This window comes from Spermophilus citellus (genome assembly GCF_964194105.1).
Source record: "Spermophilus citellus genome assembly, chromosome: 7".
Classification (NCBI taxonomy): Eukaryota; Metazoa; Chordata; class Mammalia; order Rodentia; family Sciuridae; genus Spermophilus; species Spermophilus citellus.
Genome location: NC_138188.1, coordinates 111640523 through 111661407, shown reverse-complemented (window position 1 = coordinate 111661407; position 20885 = coordinate 111640523). Strand labels below are relative to the sequence as shown.

Here is a 20885-nt window from a genome sequence, read left to right as displayed (position 1 = left end):
AAGATCTCAGAAGATGGAAAAATGTACCCTGTTCATGGATAGGCAGAACTAACATCATCAAAATGGCGATATTACCCAAAGTTCTCTACGGGTTTAATGCGATGCCAATCAAAATCCCAACGGCATTTCTTGTAGAAATAGACAAAGCAATCATGAAATTCATATGGAAAAACAAAAGACCCAGAATAGCAAAAGCAATTCTAAGCAGGAAGTGTGAATCTGGAGGTATAGCGATACCAGATTTCTAGTAATATAAATCTTTCAAATTTTTTAAAGATTATGTTTAGTAGGGCTGGGGATGTGGCTCAGTCGTAGAGTACTTGCTTTGCACATGCAAGGCCCTGGTTTTAGTCCCCAGCAAAACACACACACACACACACACACGATTATGTTAGGAATAATTTGAATTTCCTTAATGATTTTAGAATTTAGAAATGTACAGATCAATTTAGGAAAAACGAAATTGAGTCTTTCATCTAATCTACAAGTACTTCTGTCTGAGTTATATAGGTCCTTATTTCTCAGCAGTGTTTTGTAGTATAGTAGGGATTTTATAAATCCTTTGTTAAGTTTAGATGAGGGTATTTGATGTTTTGGATGTTATTTTTATGATACTTTTTTTAAAACCAGGGATTGAGCCTAGTGGTGCTTAACCACTGAGTAACATCCCCAGCCCTTTTATTTTAAGACAGGATATCGCTAAATTACTTAGGGCCTTGTTAAGTTGAGGAGGCTAGCGATCCTCCTACTTCAGCTTCTTGAGTCACTGGGATTACAGGCATGCACCACCACATCCAGTTTAAAATACTTTTACATATTTTTAACATATATATATATATATATATATATATATATATATATATATATATGACTTTGTACATTGATTATGTGATTAACAATCCTGTTAAAAATTCTAAATTTAAATGGCGATATTACCAAAAGTCTCTATAGGTTTAATGCAATACCAATCAAAATCCCAACGGCATTTCTTGTAGAAATAGATAAAGCAATTATGAAATTCATATGGAAAAATAAAAGACCCAGAATAGCAAAAACAACTCTAAGCAGGAAGTGTGAATCAGGCGGTATAGCGATACCAGACCTCAAACTATACTACAGAACAATAGTAACAAAAACAGCATGGTAGTGGTACCAAAACAGGTGGGTGGACCTTACATACAAGAGGAAGTGAGGGGAAAGGGGGAAAAAAGGGGGGAGGAATGAATTACAGTAGATGGGGTAGAGAGAGAAGATGGGAGGGGAGGGGATGGGGGATAGTAGAGGATAGGAAAGGCAGCAGAATACAACAGACACTAGTATAGCAATATGTAAAACAGTGGATGTATAACTAATGTGATGCTGCAATCTGTATATGGGGTAAAAATGGGAGTTCATAACCCACTTGAATCAAAGTGTGAAATATGATATGTCAAGAACTATGTAATGTTATGAACAACCAACAATAAAAATTAAAGGAAAAAAAAATAAAAATTCTAATTTATAGATTGTTTTGGAATGTCTGTATGACTATAAAGTACTGTGTAATAACAAATAAAATGATGGGAATTTACCTGCTTTCTTTCCCATCTTTAACTATTCATCTCTCTCTTTTTTTTTTTTTGATGCTCTGATAAGACCTCTAGTTTAATGTTGAATAGAAATGATGATAATGCATATAATTGTCATGTTCTCAAATTGTAGGGGAAAACATAATTTCACCATTGCATAAGGTGTTACTAGTAAGTCTTTTGTAGATACCCTTTATCATATTAAGAAAGTTCACTTTTATTCCTGATTTATGGAGAGTTTTTATCTTGTGAATGTTACATGTCGTCAGTTCTGTATTTACTGAAATGATTTTTCTCCTTTATTCTGTTAGTGTGATAAATTAGTTGATGCTCTAATGTTAAACCAACTTTCCATTTTTTTAAATAAACCCATACAGTCTTTATATTTTATATATCATTAGGCTTATCCTGCTCACATTTGTTGAGGATCATGCATCCATGTTCATAAGTGTGAACACAGTGTTCTGAAATTTTTCTTACATTTTCAGGTTTGGTATCATGGTTATGCTGGTGTAAAAATGAATTGAAAAGCATATATACTTTGTTCCTTTATCCCCTGAAACTGTTTGCAAAATTGACTTTATTTCATCTCTAAATGGTTGGTTGGATTTATCAGTGAAATCATCTGTCTTGACCTGGAATTTTTTTTCTTTCTTTCTTTCTTTCTTTCTTTCTTTCTTTCTTTCTTTCTTTCTTTCTTTCTGAGAGAGAGAGAGAGAGAGAGAGAGAGAGAGAGAGAGAGAAATTTTAATATTTATTTAATTTTTTTTTTAAGTTTTCAGCAGACACAACATCTTTGTTTGTATGTGGTGCTGAGGATCGAACCCGGGCCACACGCATGCCAGGCGCGCATGCTACCGCTTGAGCCACATTCCCAGCCCTGGAATTTTCTTTTTGGAAAAATTTTTAGTTCTGAATCCAACTAATTTTATAAATATAAGACTATTCAGATTTTATATCACTTGTTATCTGGGCAGAAAAGAGAACTAGATCACATTTGGTTTTGTTTGTTTTTATGGGGATTGTCAAGAGGTTGGGAGGGAGAGTGTTTTTGGCAAAGACAACCATGTAAATAAGCAGATGTCAAAACTGGAAAACAGTTGATTTACTAGATAGATAATATTTTTAGGAAGAATAGTAAAAGAAATAATGAGAAGGAAGGTTGTAAAAGTTCTCTGAACCATAAGAGATATAGAGGCATGATCAATGGTGTAACCAAAATAAGGTAATCAAAATATGAAGAATAGCCAAAATATTGTATAAAATAGGAATGAGAAAAGTTCCATTGGGCTGGGATTATAGCTCAGTGGTAAAGTACTTTCCTGGCATGTGTGAGGCGCACTGGTTCAGTCCTCAGCACCACATATAAATAAATAAAATAAAAGGTCCATTGACAACTAAATATATATAAATATATATATATATATATATATATATATATATATATATATATATATATATAATACATGTATTTTTTAAAAACTCATTGGATATAACAGAGAACATTATTTCTCTGCTGACATTAAAATGCTCATACTTTTGCAAATCTTTTTATTTTTAACTTAACATCCTCTTCTGCTGGTGGGCTTTGTTAAACCTATTTGACCTCCAGTCTTTCCCACTTTAACTTCAAGTTCTTCTGCTTTTTTTTATTCTCCCGAATCTTGGTGTTCTTGGTAGCTAAAGATAATGAATCTGACTCCCTTGTTTCGAAGTTCTTTTTTTTTTTTTATTTTTTTTTTTTATTTTTTTTTTATTGATTTTTTTTTATTGATTATTTATCGCATTACATAGTTCATGATATATCATCTTTCATACATTAGACTCAAATTGTGCTTTGAACTCCCATTTTCACCCCAAATACAGATTGCAGAATCACATCTGATACATATTCGCATTTTTACATAATGCCATATTAGTGACTGTTGTATTCTGCTACCTTTCCTATCCCCTACTATCCCCCCTCCCCTCCCCTCCCCTCCCATCTTCCCTCTCTACCTCCCCTGCTGTTGTTCAATTCTCTCCCTTTTTTTTTTTCCCTCCCCCTTGCCCCTCATAACCTCTTATAATTTTATGTATCCTTGAAGGTCTCCTACCATTTCCATATGCTTTCCCTTCTCTCTCCGTTTCTCTCCCCCCATTCGTCTTTGTTTACTGTAGTCTTTTCCTCATGCTCTTTCTTCCTGTTCTGTTCTTAGAGGACTTTTTACATAGATTTTGGATATAAAAAGTAATGTTGTTTCACATAATTTTTCTTTGGGCTATCATCCATTTGATAGGAACATTAATTTTTAGTGCCTCCTATCTGTGCATTAGGTGTGAGATTAATTGCTCCAGAAAGGATTCATTGACTGATGGGGCAGTCTAGATACAGCAGGGAAAGGGTGGTTTGGCCATTTGATGAAATTTTCTGGCTTGGCCATTTGATGGAATTTTTTGTCCAGTTGTGTCATTGTTTTTGGTTCCATCCAAACATGATAATACGGCCAAGGAATTTAGAGTCCAGAGTCTTAAACCTTGGCCATTAAAAGGCTGGTGATTGTAGAGGTTTGATGGATATCTCTTGTGTTAGGGCTATATGCTGATCCATCAAATAAAATACAAAATAGGGCTGGGGACGTGGCTCAGTGGTTGAGTGCCCCTGAGTTCAATCCTCAGTACCATAAAAATAAAAATAAGATTGAGTTGACAGGAGCTTGTGCAAGAGCATAGGCTTTTTTTTTATTTTTTTAATCTATTTTTAAGCTTCTGGTTTCTTTACTCACAAATTTTGAGTATGTGTACTTTTTTAAAATAGCAGTCTGCATAATGACTTCTCAGAAAAAGTTATTATACTTAAGATTTACTCATTGTAGTCTTTTTGATGACATTCTTCTAAATGACCTCTCAGATTCATTGTACAAATAAAATAAAACTTCTTTTTAGTTGTATTTTCAAAAGAATGTAATGGAGTAAATCTGTTTTATTAATCTGAATATCTAAGCCGGTTTTTACCTGGAAACCATGCTCGTCTGTTTTTTTTTAGCTAATATGTCTTCTGTCCCAAATTCTGGTATACAACTTAGTGAATATGAATTATACTTTTAAATTCATATGTGAGGTGTTAGGTGGCTTCATTTTTTATGTAATTTTCACTGTCTTTGTTTTGAAGCTTCTGCTCAGCCTGTTGATAATCATGTTAGCCCATCTTCATACTTGGGCCAGACACCAGCATCACCAGCCAGATACTCACCAGTTTCTAAAGCAGTGCTTGGAGATGATGAAATTACTAGGTAAGTAAGTTAACATTTATCTTATAAAAATCATTTTTAAATGGAATTTTAATCAGCCACAATTTTTAGGACTAAAAATATTCTTGAATATTGATGAACTTAAACTTTAATTGTTTTTTTCTATTGGAGGGTTCATTGAAGATTTTTTTTCATTGCAGATCATGAAATATAAAAATATTTTGTATTATAAGTAAGTTACTGCTCCCATTTTAAGGTTTGGCAAATTGTCTTTTGAAATAAATCTAAGTTGGGAATATGCTTGTGCATATTTCATACTAACTTTTCATATATTTCTTATCTAATATATGCCTTAAAGTATTAGGACAATTGATTTATGTTCAGAATTCAACAAGTGGTATTTGATTTGTTTGATAGCCTGACTGACATCTAAAGTTTTTTTCATCTAACATTACTAACTACATTGAACTTTGTAAGTCTTTTTAGTGCCAAAGAATTCTAAGGAGGAAGAAAAGAGTCAGTGAAAAAATATTTTAGCTCTGTTATTTTAAGTAGTATAAAGATACTATTACAGTTTGCTTTATAATTCACAGTTATATAGCATTTTTCATTATGTATATGCCAGATAATATCTGTTCTCACATTTTCATTAGTTACATTATTGTTAGCATTATTATTTTTGAAACTCTGTATTTGTAATAATTGTAATTTTTCTTGTCAGACTCCTAACTTCTTAGGCAGTACTCGCATCAAGGACAGATAGGAGTGTTTGTCTTGTAAGAGTTATGTTGGGAACAAAATAGGTGCCTTAATAATTGTGTTTGGAATGAAAATTAGCAGAAAGAATAGTGTTTTTACTTGTGATATAAATATTCAAGGCTTTTAGTCTTCAAGCAGTGTCCCTATAGAGTGATTCATGGCTATTTGTTATTTGCTAATAGTGCAAAACTAAAATCTAAAAGTTATATTTTCACCTTTATTGCTGTCCCCATTCTTCTTCACTGCATATGTGTTGTACCATGTTGTATTAGACTTTGAAGTATTTCACACACATCTAACAATTTCCATTCTTTTCTGCAAAAATCAGTTGATTGACTATTAGATATGTCTTAAAATAGTGTGCATTTTATCATTCCTTTTGCCCAGATAATGAAGTATGAAAATCTTGCCCAAACATAAATTCTCCACAATTTTTGCCTAAGCAGTCTTTCAGAAGATATCTCAAATTACCAAACCAATCCCCACCCCCCTATAAAATTACAGCATACAGACAATTAATGTTTCTAAAGCTCATTTGTTAAGTTTTATTAAGATGTAATTTACATACCATAAATTTCATGCATTTCAAATGTGCAACTCAATGAATTAGGGTATGTTACATCACTTTTTAATTGTGATAAAATAAATATAGCATGTAGATTTAACATTTTAACCATTTTCAAGTGTACAGTTAATTACATTCACAGTTTTGTACAACCATCCCCATTAGCTATTTCCAAAACCTTTTCATCATCTTGGATAATCTATAACCTTTAAGCAGTTCCATCCCATTGTCCTTCTAGCTCCTGGTAATATCTATTTTCTGTCTTTCTGTATTTGTCTAATTCAGGTAATTCACGTAAGTGGGACCATACAATATCTGTCCTTTTGTGACTTTCTTATTTGACTTAATATAATTTTTCAAAATTTATTCATTTTGTAACATGTATCAGAACTTCATTTCTTTTTTTGTTTAATATTCCTTTCCATTGTATGTATGTTACATATATGAATATACATACAATTAGATGTATAGATATTAGATAAATATAGCTAGATAAACATAGAGTTACATTTTGTTTATCTACCCATTGTTGGTGACTTAGATTGTTTTCCACTTTTTAGCTATTGTGAATTATGTTATGATAACAAGTATTTGTTCAAATCCCTGCTTTTAGTTACTTAGGCTACCTGGGTGGAATTTTCTTTTTTTTTTTTTAATGTTACCTTTTTACGGAACCACCAACCTATTTTATGTTCCCATAAATAATTTGTGAGTATTTCAGTTTTTCCACATCTTACTGACACTTGTTACTTGGTCTAGTTTTGTTATTGTCATCCTGGTAGATATGAAATTTACGTTTTCCTAATGACTTATGGTGTTAAGCATCTTTTCATGTGCTCATATTATTCAAAAATCAGAATGTGTATTCCTCTAGAACTACTGTTGGGTTTCAGCAGGCTATTTTTAAATTATTATTTGCTAATGTAAAATTATAATTCATACTCGTTTTAAAATAGGAGCTCCAAACCATGAATCCATTATTTAACATAGGAAATAAAATATCAACAATATACTGAAACTTATCTGTGCCCCTGATCCTACCCTGCTTCTCCTATACTGCCCCTATAAGTTATTGTTTTCCTAAATTTTATTATCTTTTTCCTTCATATGTGTATATGTATTTTATTACATATAATATATATGATATATTTTATAAAATATATATGTACACACACATATATATATAATATTTCCCCAAACAATTTTTGTTTAGTTTTACCCTTTTTTTTTTTTTTGTACTGGGGATTGAACCCAGGGACACTTAACCACTGAACCACATCCCCGGTCCCCTTTTATATATTTTATTTAGGGACAGAGTCTCACTGAGTTTAGGGCCTCGTTAAGTTGCTTATACTAGCTTTGAACTCGCAATCTTCTACCACTCCCAGCTAGTTTTACTGTTTTTAACAAATAATTTTATGAATCCTTTAAGTGAGCTGGCAAAAATCGAATAATGATGAACACTTAATATATGTCTAGAAAATACTATTTTAAGTTTTGAGCAGTATTAAGTATTTAAGGAGATTTTATTACTATTCTGTATTATAAGGAAGAATCCTTAAATTTATTTTTTGAAGAGATTTATTTATTAAGGCTTTTGTGACTAATTACTTCTTGCTATGTTTTAGAAAATCATTAAATTTTTAAAATGTTTACCAAATATCACATATTTAAGAATAATCTCAAATGATATTCTGTATTTCATCAAATATTAAAGTAATTTGCTGTTGGCACTTTCATGGTCTTACCAGAAGATGTGAATAGTTTTCACATCATTGTGTCTGAGTGCCAACAATTTTGAAAAATTATCAATGGTAAGCTGTATTAACATGTGCAGGGAATAATGAGGGGGGCAGATAAAATGCATCTTACTTAGAGCTGACAAAAAACAGTAATAAATTTTTAAAAATCACAAATCATGGCTTACACTAAAAGTTTATCAGTAGGAAGTTCTCACCAATAGAATGCCAGATTCTAAATTAAATTTCCAAGTTATTTAATTTAATTTAATTTTTTGATTTTTAGGGAACCTAGAAAAGTTGTTCTTCATCGTGGCTCAACAGGCCTTGGTTTCAACATTGTAGGAGGTGAAGATGGAGAAGGAATATTTATTTCTTTCATATTGGCTGGAGGACCTGCTGATCTAAGTGGAGAGCTCAGAAAAGGAGATCGTATTATATCGGTAGGATATGTTAATCAAGTAATCAAGATGATGTTGTTTTTATTATCATAACTATAACCTTTTAATGATTAAAAGTAGATTTTTTATAACCCAAAGTTATGGGTGTAATTGGTTATCTTCTATATGACAGATTTTCTTTTGATACATGATACAGGGAGGTGGTCAGTGTTTATAAATGTGTTTGAAGGAAGGTTTGTTTTTGTTTTTGTTTGGCTTATTATTATCTTTTTCCCTCTTTTTATTTTCAGTTTGTCTATGTTTATGTTGTTATTACCCATTCAGTTTTAGACCAAAACTGTAATAGTTTTGTAATCCTCCCTTATGATCACAGAGCTTGAAAAACTTTAATTTTAATTACGCTGTTTCTAATGTATTAATTATTTCAGTTTTATACCCCAAAATTTATTTTTATAATTTATTTATTTATTTTGGTTTTGGTATTTGACATTTTACCCACGTGATATATGGTTTGTTGTTGATGTTGCTAATCACCCTCCTTCCCCACCCCCCCAGGTTTCTCAGTGGACTACTAATATAATTTGGATTGGGTAGTTATTTGTTATATAGGACTATCTTTCTAGCTTCCATCTTTTCCATGATCCTTAGTCATTGTAAAAGCAAATATGTTCTTCAAATATCCAGATATACCTTAATGAGAGCTCTTGGTTTGTTCTTTCAGCAATGGTTCCTTAATGATAAGGAAGTTCCTTAGATTTTGTCTGAAAATTCTTTATTTTGTACTCTTTTATTTTTAATCTAGAATTCTAGGTTGACAGCTCTTATCTCTAAATACTTTGAAGATATTGTTTTATGCCATCTATATTGTTTATTTGCTATTTTTTTAAAAAAGCCTGCTGCCTTGTTTATAGGTAATTTCTTTTCACTAGTTGCTTTCAAGATCTCTGTCTTTAGTGTGCTGCAATTTCACTAAAATGTGTGCATATCTAGCATTCATTATGTTTAGGATACATTACTAAATCAGGAATCATGTTTTTCATCAATTCTGGAAATTCTTTAGCTATTATCTTTTCAAATTTTGCCTTCCCACATTATACCTATTCTGTCCTTATTGAATTCCTATGGGTGGATGTTATTCTATTCTTCATGTATTTTAACCCCAATTTCATATTTATGAACTGTCTCCTTCTAGTTCATTTCCATCATTTCCTCAAGTCTATTTTCTAGTTTATAAGCTTTCTTCATTTATATCCAATCTGCTTTTTAAGACAAAACTAAGATTTTAATTTGAGAGTATCATTTTTTTTTCTAGACATTATCTGGTTATTTTTACAGTCTGCCTTGGTATTTTTGATAGGGTCTTGATAACTTATGCCTTTTTACTTGATTTCAGGGTTTTCTACTAAATATACTTGTTCATTTTTTATATATAATAGTTTTATTTTCTGGCCAGGAACAGTGGCACACACCTGTAATCCCAGTGACTTGGGGGGGCTGAGGCAGGAGGATCATGAGTTCAAACCCAGCCTCAGCAACTCACCAAGGCCCTAAGCAACTCAGCAAGACCCTGTCTCTAATAAAATATTTTTAAAATGGCTGAGGATGTGGCGGTGGTTAAGTGCCCCTGGGTTCATCCCTTGTACCAAAAAAAAAAAAAAGTTTCATTTTCTGAAGTTCATAGGTATCCAATATATGATCTATTTTAGTGATTTGTGGTGAATTTTTTACGCATGTTCTAAATTTTGCATTATGAGGTGGTTTTTTTGTAGTTGTTGTTTGTGTGTGTTTCAGTAGAACTTTATTACTTTATTAGTAAGAATCCAGTACTACCAGAATTCAGGGGAATGGTGTTCAAATAAGCTATTTTACGTTACTTGTGGTAGTATTCCAGGAGCATCATCTCTAAAAAAATTTTTTCCAGTGACAAAACTAATATTTTGAGGTTTGTTTACCCTTAATAACAAATAAATGGGACAGTTAGATTTACCATAGTAAATATAGTATTCATATAGCATTCATGCTATACTGTTTTGTTTTTAATTAAGAAGTGTAAGTTAACACTTTCTGGAACTTCAGAACTTGAGGTATAGAGACAAGCTTTATTATCCCAGGTCAAGACCAGTGCTATACATTATTATTATTTTAAACCATTTCTTTGACATAAACCAAAAGAGACCTTTTTAACTACAAAATACAAAAAAAAAAAAAAAGGAAAGAAACTAATCAAATTAAAGATAAATGTGACTGGAAATAATAGGAAGCACATTCCAGAAATATAAATTGCATCTTTAATACAATTTTCAGATCAATCCCTATCACCATCTGAATTTCCTGTGTACAGACTTGGATGTACCAGCATACTCCTGCATCCTACCCTATTGAGGATCCTGTAGAGTTCAAGGATAGGAAGAGTTAAGAGTAGAAGAAATGACTGATCATTTACAAAAAATAAAAAAAAGTAGAAACCAATTTTTAATTGTTTCAACTAGTGTTTAAATGAAAATAAATCTTGGGCACTTGAGTTTTCAAATATGCAGCAAGCAATTCTTTATTAAGGATTATGCACTAAATTAGAAAATAACACTATTAATAGACAGTGCTACTAAATGAAAACTGCATTTACATGTTTAAGGCTAAATAATTTTAAAAGCATAGTACTAGTACTACCCAAGAATAGTAATTATTGCAAAAGAGTTTTAGGGCAAAAATAGAGCCTTCTTGCAGTATTAGGATATAGAAAGGCTCAAGAATCCATCACTTTTTTTTTCTTTTTCATAGTACTAGGGATTGAACCCAGGGTTTCATACATGCTAGGTAAGCACTCTATCATAGACTACATCCCCAGCACCAAGAATCCATCACTTTTAACCTAACAAAACAATCTGGTAAATAGGTTTGGTGGCACACACCTATAATCCCAGTAGTTTGGAAGGCTGAGGCAGGAGAATCACAAGTTTGAGATTAGCCTCACCTGTCTCAAAATAAAAAGAATTGGGAGTATAGCTTAGTGGTAGAGAACTTCTGGGCTCATACCCAATGCTACCAAAAAAAGCTAAAAATAAAATAAAATGATTATAGTAAAATCATGATGGGAATAAAAAATGCTTAAGGATCCAGAGGTAAAGATAGTAGGAATGAAGAAATGACAGAATTTCAGTAAAGACATAGAAACTACAGAAAATGAATCATATGGAATTGCTAGAAGTTAAAAACTATCAAGAGATGAAAATTTTATTTAAAAAAGACTTAATAATACACTGAAATCAGCAGAGGAAAGAATCCATACACTTGAATGTAGATAAAAGGAAGTTTCCAAATTGAAACATGGGGTGGAATTGCAGAGGTTAAAAAGAAAAGTCAATACAAAGCATGCAAAATGTGTGGAACAAAATTAGACAGCATCTCTACAGAAGAGGAGACAGAATTTTTTTAAAGAGAAGACCAAAAAAATAAAACCTAACAAAAGTGATGAAAAATATCAACCCACATATCTGTGAAGCTCAGGATACATAGAAAACCAGACCTGTCTACATCACAAAGTGCTAGAAACCTGCACTTTGGAGCATGACTTAGAAGCAAGCATAAAAATAACATATTCCACATACAGGAATAGCAATAAAAAAGTCAGCTGACTTTTCTCTAGACACATTAGAAGACTTAACACGATTGAATGGTGTGTTTACAGTGCTGAAATTAAAAATTGTTAATGTGGAATTCTGTATACCGAGAAATATTCATCAGAAATGAAATAAAGACACGGACAGTAGTGGAGAGAATTTGTCATCTTTTGCATATCAGTAAGAAAATATTGAAGAAATTGTCTTGATTGAAGAGAAATTGTACAGATGGAACCCTAGATCTGCAGAAGGAAGTTAAGAAAAACAGAAAAAAGGAAAATTCCTGAGTGAATATAAAAGATCTCTTCTTAAATTTTTAAAAATAATTTTAGATATTACTCTATTAGACTATTGATAGAAAATAAAAGCAGTGTAGGGAATGCAACTTGTATAGAAATAAAAAATAAGACCATCACAACACAATTGGAAAGGAAAGATGGGATTATATGGTTATTTCTTACATAGTTTTGTGAAGTGGTGTAAAATTGGGGGGAAATACTAATTTGTAGCTACATATTATTATATCTAGTGAACACACTGAAAACACCACAAAGATGTATAGTTTTGAAATCAATACAGGAGATTAAATGGAAAAAAAATAAATGTTACATACACACACACATAAAGGGAAGTGTGATTGTCAGCTTTCTGTTGCTGTGACCAACATATCTGACGAGCAACTTAGGAAAAGTTTATGTAGGGCTTATGGTTTCAGAGGTCTCAGTCCATGGTCAGATGACTCCATTGCTTTTGGCCTGGGGTGAGGCAGATCATCATAGGGGAAGGGTGTACTTGAGGGAAGCTACTCAACTCCTGGGAACCAGAAAAGAGAGAGTAAGAGCATGGAAGGAAGGGAGGAGATATAATCCCTAATGGCATGCCCCCAGTGACCTACTTCCTTCAGCCACACCCATCTGCCTATAGTTTCAGCCCAGTAGACCACTCAGATAATTAATCCAGCAAATGGATAGTTCTCCTAATCTGATCATTTCATCTGAACATTCCTTCATTGTCTAACACATGAACTTCTCATATCTAAACCATAACAGAAAGGAATGTACAGGGTAAGTTTAAAAAACAGTACTAAGGTGAGAGATTGAAATCCAGTTCTGTTAATAACAGCATTACAGTAAAAACTATTTAAGATGCAGAAATTGTCAATTTGGTTCACAAAAGCAAGATCTAACAGTTTCAGGAATTCACTTCAATGTGTTTTAAGTAAAAGGATGGAAAAAACTTCATCATGCAAAACACCAAATGAAAGTACTTTATGAGACAAAATAGATCTCAGGACAAATAGTGTTATTCTAAATATATTTCATAATAATATTAGCATTTTGTCAAATTTTAGTCCTAAGTATGCACCTACCTAAGAATCCTTTCAAAATATATGAAGCAAAAATTGTGAAAACTAAGAAGAAAAATTCACAGTCACACTTTTGGAGACTGTAACACCCTCTTCTGAAATTGACAAAGTAAACAGACAAAAAGACTTTACCTCACATCATGTACAAAATTTAATTTGAAATTGATTGTAGATCATAGAACTAAAGTTATACGAGAAGGTGTACAAAAAAATTGTTAATGAACTTTGATTAAGGAAATTTCTTAAATAGGATCAAAAGGACAGAGTCAGTTCAGTGAAAAAGGGAAAATCTTTTTAGCTAATAGTTCTGAAACAACTGGCTATCTAGTAAAAACATAAACCTGAAACAGTCTTACTCCAGACTTAAAACTTAACTCTAGATAGATTGTAGATCTACATGGAAAACCTAGAGCCATAAACTTTCAGGAGAAAAACATAAGAGAATATATATAATTGCAACTCTGGGTTAGACAGCAACTCCATAGACAAGTAGCATAAAACACTAATCATTTAAAAAAAAAAAAAAAAGATACCATTTAGAAACCAAACAGGCAAGCCATGCCATGGTAAAAAATATAATTAGTATATATATAATATATATATTATATATATATATTTATAATATATATTATATATTAATATATAATATATATTATATATATTTATAATATATATTATATATTAATATATAATATATATTATATTAATAATATATATTAAATATATATAATATTATATTAATATATATTAATATATATGATATTATTATATATATAATATATATAATTAGTATATATATCTGATGAAAGACTTTTATCCAGACTATATAAATATCTCCTACACATCAACAATAAAACAATTAGGAACCCAGTTTTAAAATGTGCAAAAGATTTGAACAGATATTTCCCATAAGAAGATACATAAATTATCAATGAGCATGTAATACCTTTTCACATGCTCATTGATATTAGGCATCAGGGAACTTAAAATCCCAATGAATAAAGGGGTTTTGAAGGAATTGGGTAGGAGTGAAACAATTTTTCTGTATCTTGATTGTGGTGGCAGGTATGTGACATAAACATTTGTCCAAACTAAAACATGCTGATCCCTAAATAAAAAATAGATTGGGCAGGGAGGGGTCTACTGGGGATTGAACTGAGCTACATCTGCAGCCTTTTTTTAATTTTTATTTTGAGACAGGGTCTTACTAAATTGTTGAGGGTTTCACTAAGTTGCTGAGGCTGGCCTCAAACTTAGAATTCTCCCGCCTAGCCTCCTGAGTTGCTGAAATAATAGGGATGTTCCACCACCCAGCTAAAAAAATAAATGTTTTTAAAGCCATTTGAAATACCATATCCCACCAAATTATATGGCTAAAAAAAAAATTAAAAAGCAACCTTTATTGGAGAGAATGTGGAGCCAACTGTCATTCATTACTGGTAGGTATATAAAGTAATATGCAATTATAAGAAGCTTTGGGGGACTGTCATAACTTGACCATCTTGTAGTTCCTAGAATAACATTTGCAAGGCTATCTATAATCTGACCTAATTCTAAGCTCCTCATAAAAAGCTTTTTATCCCAGGATAATTGTCAATACAAGAACAGGCACAATATGACTTCCTGAAGTATCTAATAATAGTTCTTGTAAACAGTAGGCTTATCAAAAAGCTTAAAAGAAAAAGCTGGAAAATAAATTCTCCACAGGGCCTTTGAAAACCTTCAACATATCCTTGGGATCTAGTTCAGGGCTGTCTCTCATCTCTGGTTGAATCTTGGGCTCTGTGCAAGCAGAAAGTAAAGATCAAGGCATGTTTCAACCGCCTGTCTGAATGTTGAAAGCCTACAAGCATATAGAACCATTTGCAAAGAGTGGGGACTTTTTAATTCCAGGCAATTAATGAAATCTTTCCAATCATTAAGTAACCAGTAAGCTTACCTGGTGGAAAATTCAGTGGCCCCACACAACAAAGAATATGACCCTGGAATTCCGAAAGTCACTAAACAAACAGCTATAACAAACAGTAGCAGTAAGCCCCAGATAAAGTTGTGGGTCTCACATCCAGAGTTGCCAGATTTTATATTAAATGTCCAATTATCAACAAAAAATTATGAGAAACACAAAAAAGTAATTACCCATACACAGGAGAAAAAAGCAAGTGATATAAATTATCCTTAGGGAAATCCACATGTTGAATTTCTTAGGCAAATGCTTTAAATCAAGTATTTTAAATATGTCAGTATTTAATATCTCCATCCCTTTTTTATTTTTTGAGGCAGGATCTTGCTAAGTTGCCTAGGGCCTCACTAAATTGTTGTGGCTGTCCTTGAGCTTGTGATCCTCTTGCCTTCGCCACCTAAGTCACTGGGATTAGAGGTGTTCACCACCATGCCTGGTTAAAAGATGTCAATTATAACCCACAGCAACCACTAAGAAATGACTCAAATATGTGTAATGAAAGAAATGACAGGAGAATTTAAATAGTACACTAGAAAATTTCTGTTGAACACAAAAGAAGTAGTAATGGTAAACAAATAGCAAAATTTAAAAATCAAAAAATAGTAATGCAAAACAAATAGCAAAATTAATTATATGAGTCTACCAATAATTTGATTAAATGTAAATGGATTAACTGCTCCATTTAAAGGCAAAGTCTGATAAGGTAGATTACAAAACAGAATTCAATTTATATGCTGTCTCTTAGAAAGACTTGTTTGTTTGTTTGTTTGTTTATTAGTTATGTACCTTTATTTATTTTTATGTGGTGCTAGGGATCAAACCCAGTGCCTCACACACGAGATGAGCACCTTACCACTGAGCTACAACTCCAGCCCAAAAAAGACATTTTAAATTCAAAGACACAAAAAAGTTATAAATAGTTAGAAAATATATACTATACTGTAAGAGTAACCAAACATTAAAAGTTTTAATCTTTTCTACAATAATTTATGAAAGTTTTATCTTCCTTTAAATTTCCTTCCTAATTTGTTCTCCTGGGAATTAAGAGAATTTTCTTTATGCACGAAGTATTTTGTATGTAACCATCTTCAGCTAGAGATATTTTCTGATAACCACATTATATTGCATTTATTTAGGTTGGGGTTTTCAGATCTTTATTTTTATTCACGAGTGGTGTGTTTTAATTTAGTTGCATAATAATGTCCTTATAGATAATATAAAGAAAGCATCAGATTTTTATATAGTTAAAGTGTTCCTTATGTAAAAATTTTATGATCCTAAGAATTTCTGGGCTTACCAAATTTTTGAAAAGTGGTATGTGATCTTGAACAGATTTTAAGTTAGATCTTGAAACAGATTTTCATATGAAAGTGACATGATGGTTCTTCCTGTTCAGAAATTTTCAGTGAAGGTCTAAGCACTGCAGAATTCTATTCATTGCTGGTTCTTCATTTTTAAAAATTAAATATTTATGTTTAATACATTCAATTATAATGTTTCTGTGAATGGCTCTTAAGTTGTTCTGAATGGAAAAACAGTCTTAAGATCGTGTGCCTTGGAGTATTGGCAAGCTTTCAGAATAAAAATTGCTTCTTATTCTGGAGTAGGATTGGTCACCTTAGTAATTGTGTCACCCAAGGAAGTCCCTTTACTCAAAAAAAAAAAAAAAATCTCCTGATTTAGTTAACATTTACTTTGTTGAAATCAGTCTTTGAAATATGAACTATTTTAGTACTCTTTAAAAGTCATTATTTTTCTATTAAACCAAAAGAATAAAAGGCTTTAGTTTGAGAGGAAGAAACAATTGGAACTAAGTTGAACTTTCTGGGTTGAAAATGTAGTAGAAAGTGAACAGATGTTATAAGCGAAAACAAATTTTCTTTCCGTTGCTGGAGCTACTTACTAGTGAAAAGAAATGTGCAAAATAATGCTTGTTAATTTCTCAGGTAGTCAAATTGAGGTGTATTTGTCAATCAATAGAGTCAACCTTCTAGACAGTTTCAGGGGTGGAAGATGTTTTTGTTTTACTCAATTGACAGTAAGCAAATACTTTTAGTGTATAAAATTGTTTTGAATGACAGTATTTTTTTTGTTTTATTGTAAAATATATTTTAATAGTAAAATTATTGTAACTAATCTGTGCCTACACAGACAGCAAGCCATTGTAACTTCTAATCAAAGTGATTATTTTCTCTCAAATTAAGATTTGGTTTGATTTACAGGTAAACAGTGTTGATCTCAGAGCTGCCAGTCATGAGCAGGCAGCAGCCGCATTGAAAAATGCTGGCCAGGCTGTAACAATTGTTGCACAATATCGACCTGAAGGTAATAAAATTCTTGCTATGATTACTGTTCTTTTCAGTTTTTAAAATTCTTCCTCTTGATAATGTTTAATATCCAAATTAAACTTTCTTTTTCATATTTTGTTCTGATTTGTTAATCTGTTGTTATTTGTTTAGTACAAATCTAATCCATTTTCAAGATCAAAAGTGTTTTTTTAATAAGATATAGGAACTTTTATCTACAGTCTCTTTGGAGCATTTTACCATTATCTGGATTAATTTTTAAGTGTTTCTTTTTTAAAATCTAACATCTAACCAAATGCATACCTTTTAAAATCTTTTACCAGATTAATAAAAACCATAAGTAAAACAATAATATTGCCCCAAAAAGCCACACAAATTTTTTCTTTTAAATCAGATAGTATTTATTAATGTCAAGTTTTAAGTTATGTTTCTAATAATTCCTCTTGTTTTTAAAATGAGAAGAAAAGTGCAAGTTTGAGATATAATGTGTTTCTAGATAGTAAAATCTCATTGACATGACTACTAATTCCTGGGGGAAGAAAGAGGTAATGGAAACTTTGAGGTAACATCATATTAAACATATATAAGGCTACAGTGTGCATCAATATAATCATTTTTCCAGTAAATCCTCAGTGGAATTTAAAAAGCTCAAACACCCAAAAGGATACAGAGTGTACTTGATGTTCATAAACAACATGATGAAGGAAAACATGATGTGATGAAGGGGCTAAATGAAATACTGTTTATAATTTAGAAATTGAAGAAACCTTGCACGATTAGGAATTAAATGAAACATTTTATAATTACCAAAGTTACATTTATTTTTCTTTTCTTAGGATAGAATTTATTTTTGTAATACACCCCCACCTTTTTTAAGCTGATGAAAGTAGCATATTGGGCATTGCTTGGCATTCCATAATATGCAGTAGGTTCTCTCAGTCTAGTAAATGTCAACTTTTTAGGTTCAGTAGTTGAAAAGGATAAATTCCAAACAAATTCACTGTGAGCCAAAACAGTAGGAACTAACATAGAAAGTCAGAATGCCAATTCATTGATTTTTGTGAAAAACAAATCTCTCAGTGTGGCTATACATGCTTTTATCTTCTAGCCAACACAGTCCCACCCAATAAGTACATTATGTCAGAGCCTAAATACAATCACTGGTTGTTTGATTTTATAGACAGCCTCTCCGTATACGTTTAGAAAGATATGACTTTTTACCGGGCACAGTAGCTTGGAAGCCTGAGGCAAGTGGTTCGAAAGTTCAATACCAGCCTCAGCAGAAAAGCCCTAAGCAACTCATCAAGACCTTCTCTCTAAATAAAATATAAAAAAGGGCTGTGGATGTGGCTCAGTGGTTAAGTGCCTGCCCCTAGGTTCAATCTCTAGTACTTAACTAAAAAGCTATATCTTTCTTTCTTTTCTTTTCTTTTTTTTTTTTAATAAAGTGTTAGTCATTATCTGCTTCCTGACCTCCCTAGAAAACACATAAAAGCAACAAGGAGGATAAAACATAAAACATACACAAATACTTCTGTCCACACAGTTATACCTCATGTTAACCAAAACTATAAAGACATGTTATTACCTGGACAACAAAATATAGGCAAGGCTGCTTAAACAAAGCTTACTGGCTGCAGAATCCAGGAGGGAAAGAATAAAAACGAGTTGTCCTGAGCTGGGGTTGTAGTGCAATGGTAGAGTGCTTGCCTAGCATGTGTAGGGTACTTGGTTTGATTCTCAGCATCGCATATAAATAAATAAAATAAAGGTCCATTGACAACTAAAAAAAATTTTTAAAAAATATGAGTTGTCAGTAATGCTCTATATAGTAAAACTTAGAATATGATACAAAAGTGTACTTCCTAAAGGCAAGGGATTCATTTTTGAGGTGTAACAACATGATTCCTTCTATTTTATAACAAGCCTCATGAGAATGTGAGAAGTAGACTAAAATAGAAACCATTCATGATATCGTTTTGTTTAGATAACTAGAGGACCCATATTTGGGTAAAGCAATCTTTGTTAAAGCCTGTGACAGTCTTTGTTAAAGCTTGTGAAAATTACCTGTGCTTCTGTTTCCCCTCTACCCCAAGCTTTCTGCAAATAGCTGATCCAGCACAATACAATTTATTCATAATAGAGAATATAAAAGTAACTAGCCTGGCATTCATAAAAAATATTAATAAGAAGGATAGAAAATTACACATATATACGCATATAAAGATACAATAAAATATTGACACAGATGAATTTTTTTAACCTTAATGTCATTAGCAATTTATGGATTTACTTTGCAAGAAGACTACACAGTAGAAATTAAAATCCCAGGAAAAAAATGACTCAATAACCAAAAGAGACTCGCTTTGAGCTAGCAGTACCCAGGAAAGAAGAAAGCAAAGCAGTTAGTGAAATTGGAACACAAAGACAGAGATACTGCAGAAACTCCGTTGGGGATCTTAAGGATACAATATGAAGAGTAAATAAAATGAAAAGAAAAATGAGGAGACTCTAAAAAGATTAGAAAGAAAATATTGGCAATGGAAGACAATTATATCTATGCAATGTGTGTGTGTGTATATACACACACAAACACACACACACACACACGTATGTAAATTAGACTTCCAGAAGAATATTTTTAAAAGGAAGAGAAGGTTTGAAATTATAACTCAGTGCAGTCAAGAAAGCTTTTCTTGAAATTAAAAGAAGTGAATCTTTATTGAAAGGGAACAGCATAACCTATGGAAACCCAGAATGGCCAAAATTTTGACATTCTAGTTATATGTTTATCAAGAAAGTATCTTTGAGACCCAAGCAAAAATACCAAGTTACTTATAAGGGGATAAAAAATTGGTTAATAGAAAGAAGGACTGTTCCAATGCCTGATAAGTTAGTGGCTCTTAATTAGACTTAATGTACCCCTCTATGTACTAAATATACTTGCCTCTGATAGATGGCAAGGACCCTTTTCCCCAGATACTTATAGGTTCAGGAATTTCCCTCTTGGATTATCCTTACTGTGCTTGTGCTGTTATTTTTTTGTTTTTGTTCCTTTTTGTGATTTCTATACTTCTTTGAATCTTTCAGGTCAATGCTCTTTTTTAATTGTATTTCGTACTATTCTAATCTTGATAAAGAACAATTTTTATACCAATGATAATTTTCATAGTCTTGATATTGCAAATGAGTATCTAGTTGATTATTCTTACATGTGTATGTTCTTTCCAAACATCTCCTAAACACCACCAAACATATCAGTCCTATTTTATTTCTTCAGCATTTCTCCCTGGTGTTTCAAATTTAAAACTAAGCCTGAAACTTAATTCTTCTTCTGTCTCAGTAAATGGCATCTCCATTCACACTTAAGTCAG

At 31.9% G+C, this 20885-nt stretch overlaps 1 protein-coding gene across 8 annotated transcripts in view; it reads left to right on the top strand.

Annotated features, from left to right (window-relative positions):
• Window positions 1-20885, top strand: part of DLG1 (discs large MAGUK scaffold protein 1) — a 275660-nt gene that overhangs the window by 184735 nt on the left and 70040 nt on the right. For all 8 annotated transcript variants that reach the window (XM_081300853.1, XM_081300858.1, XM_081300857.1 and 5 more), the window contains 3 exons: window positions 4720-4840; window positions 8148-8304; window positions 17428-17530. In XM_081300853.1, coding sequence (XP_081156979.1) covers window positions 4720-4840; window positions 8148-8304; window positions 17428-17530 — 381 coding nt within the window. The remainder of the gene's footprint in view (window positions 1-4719; window positions 4841-8147; window positions 8305-17427; window positions 17531-20885) is intronic.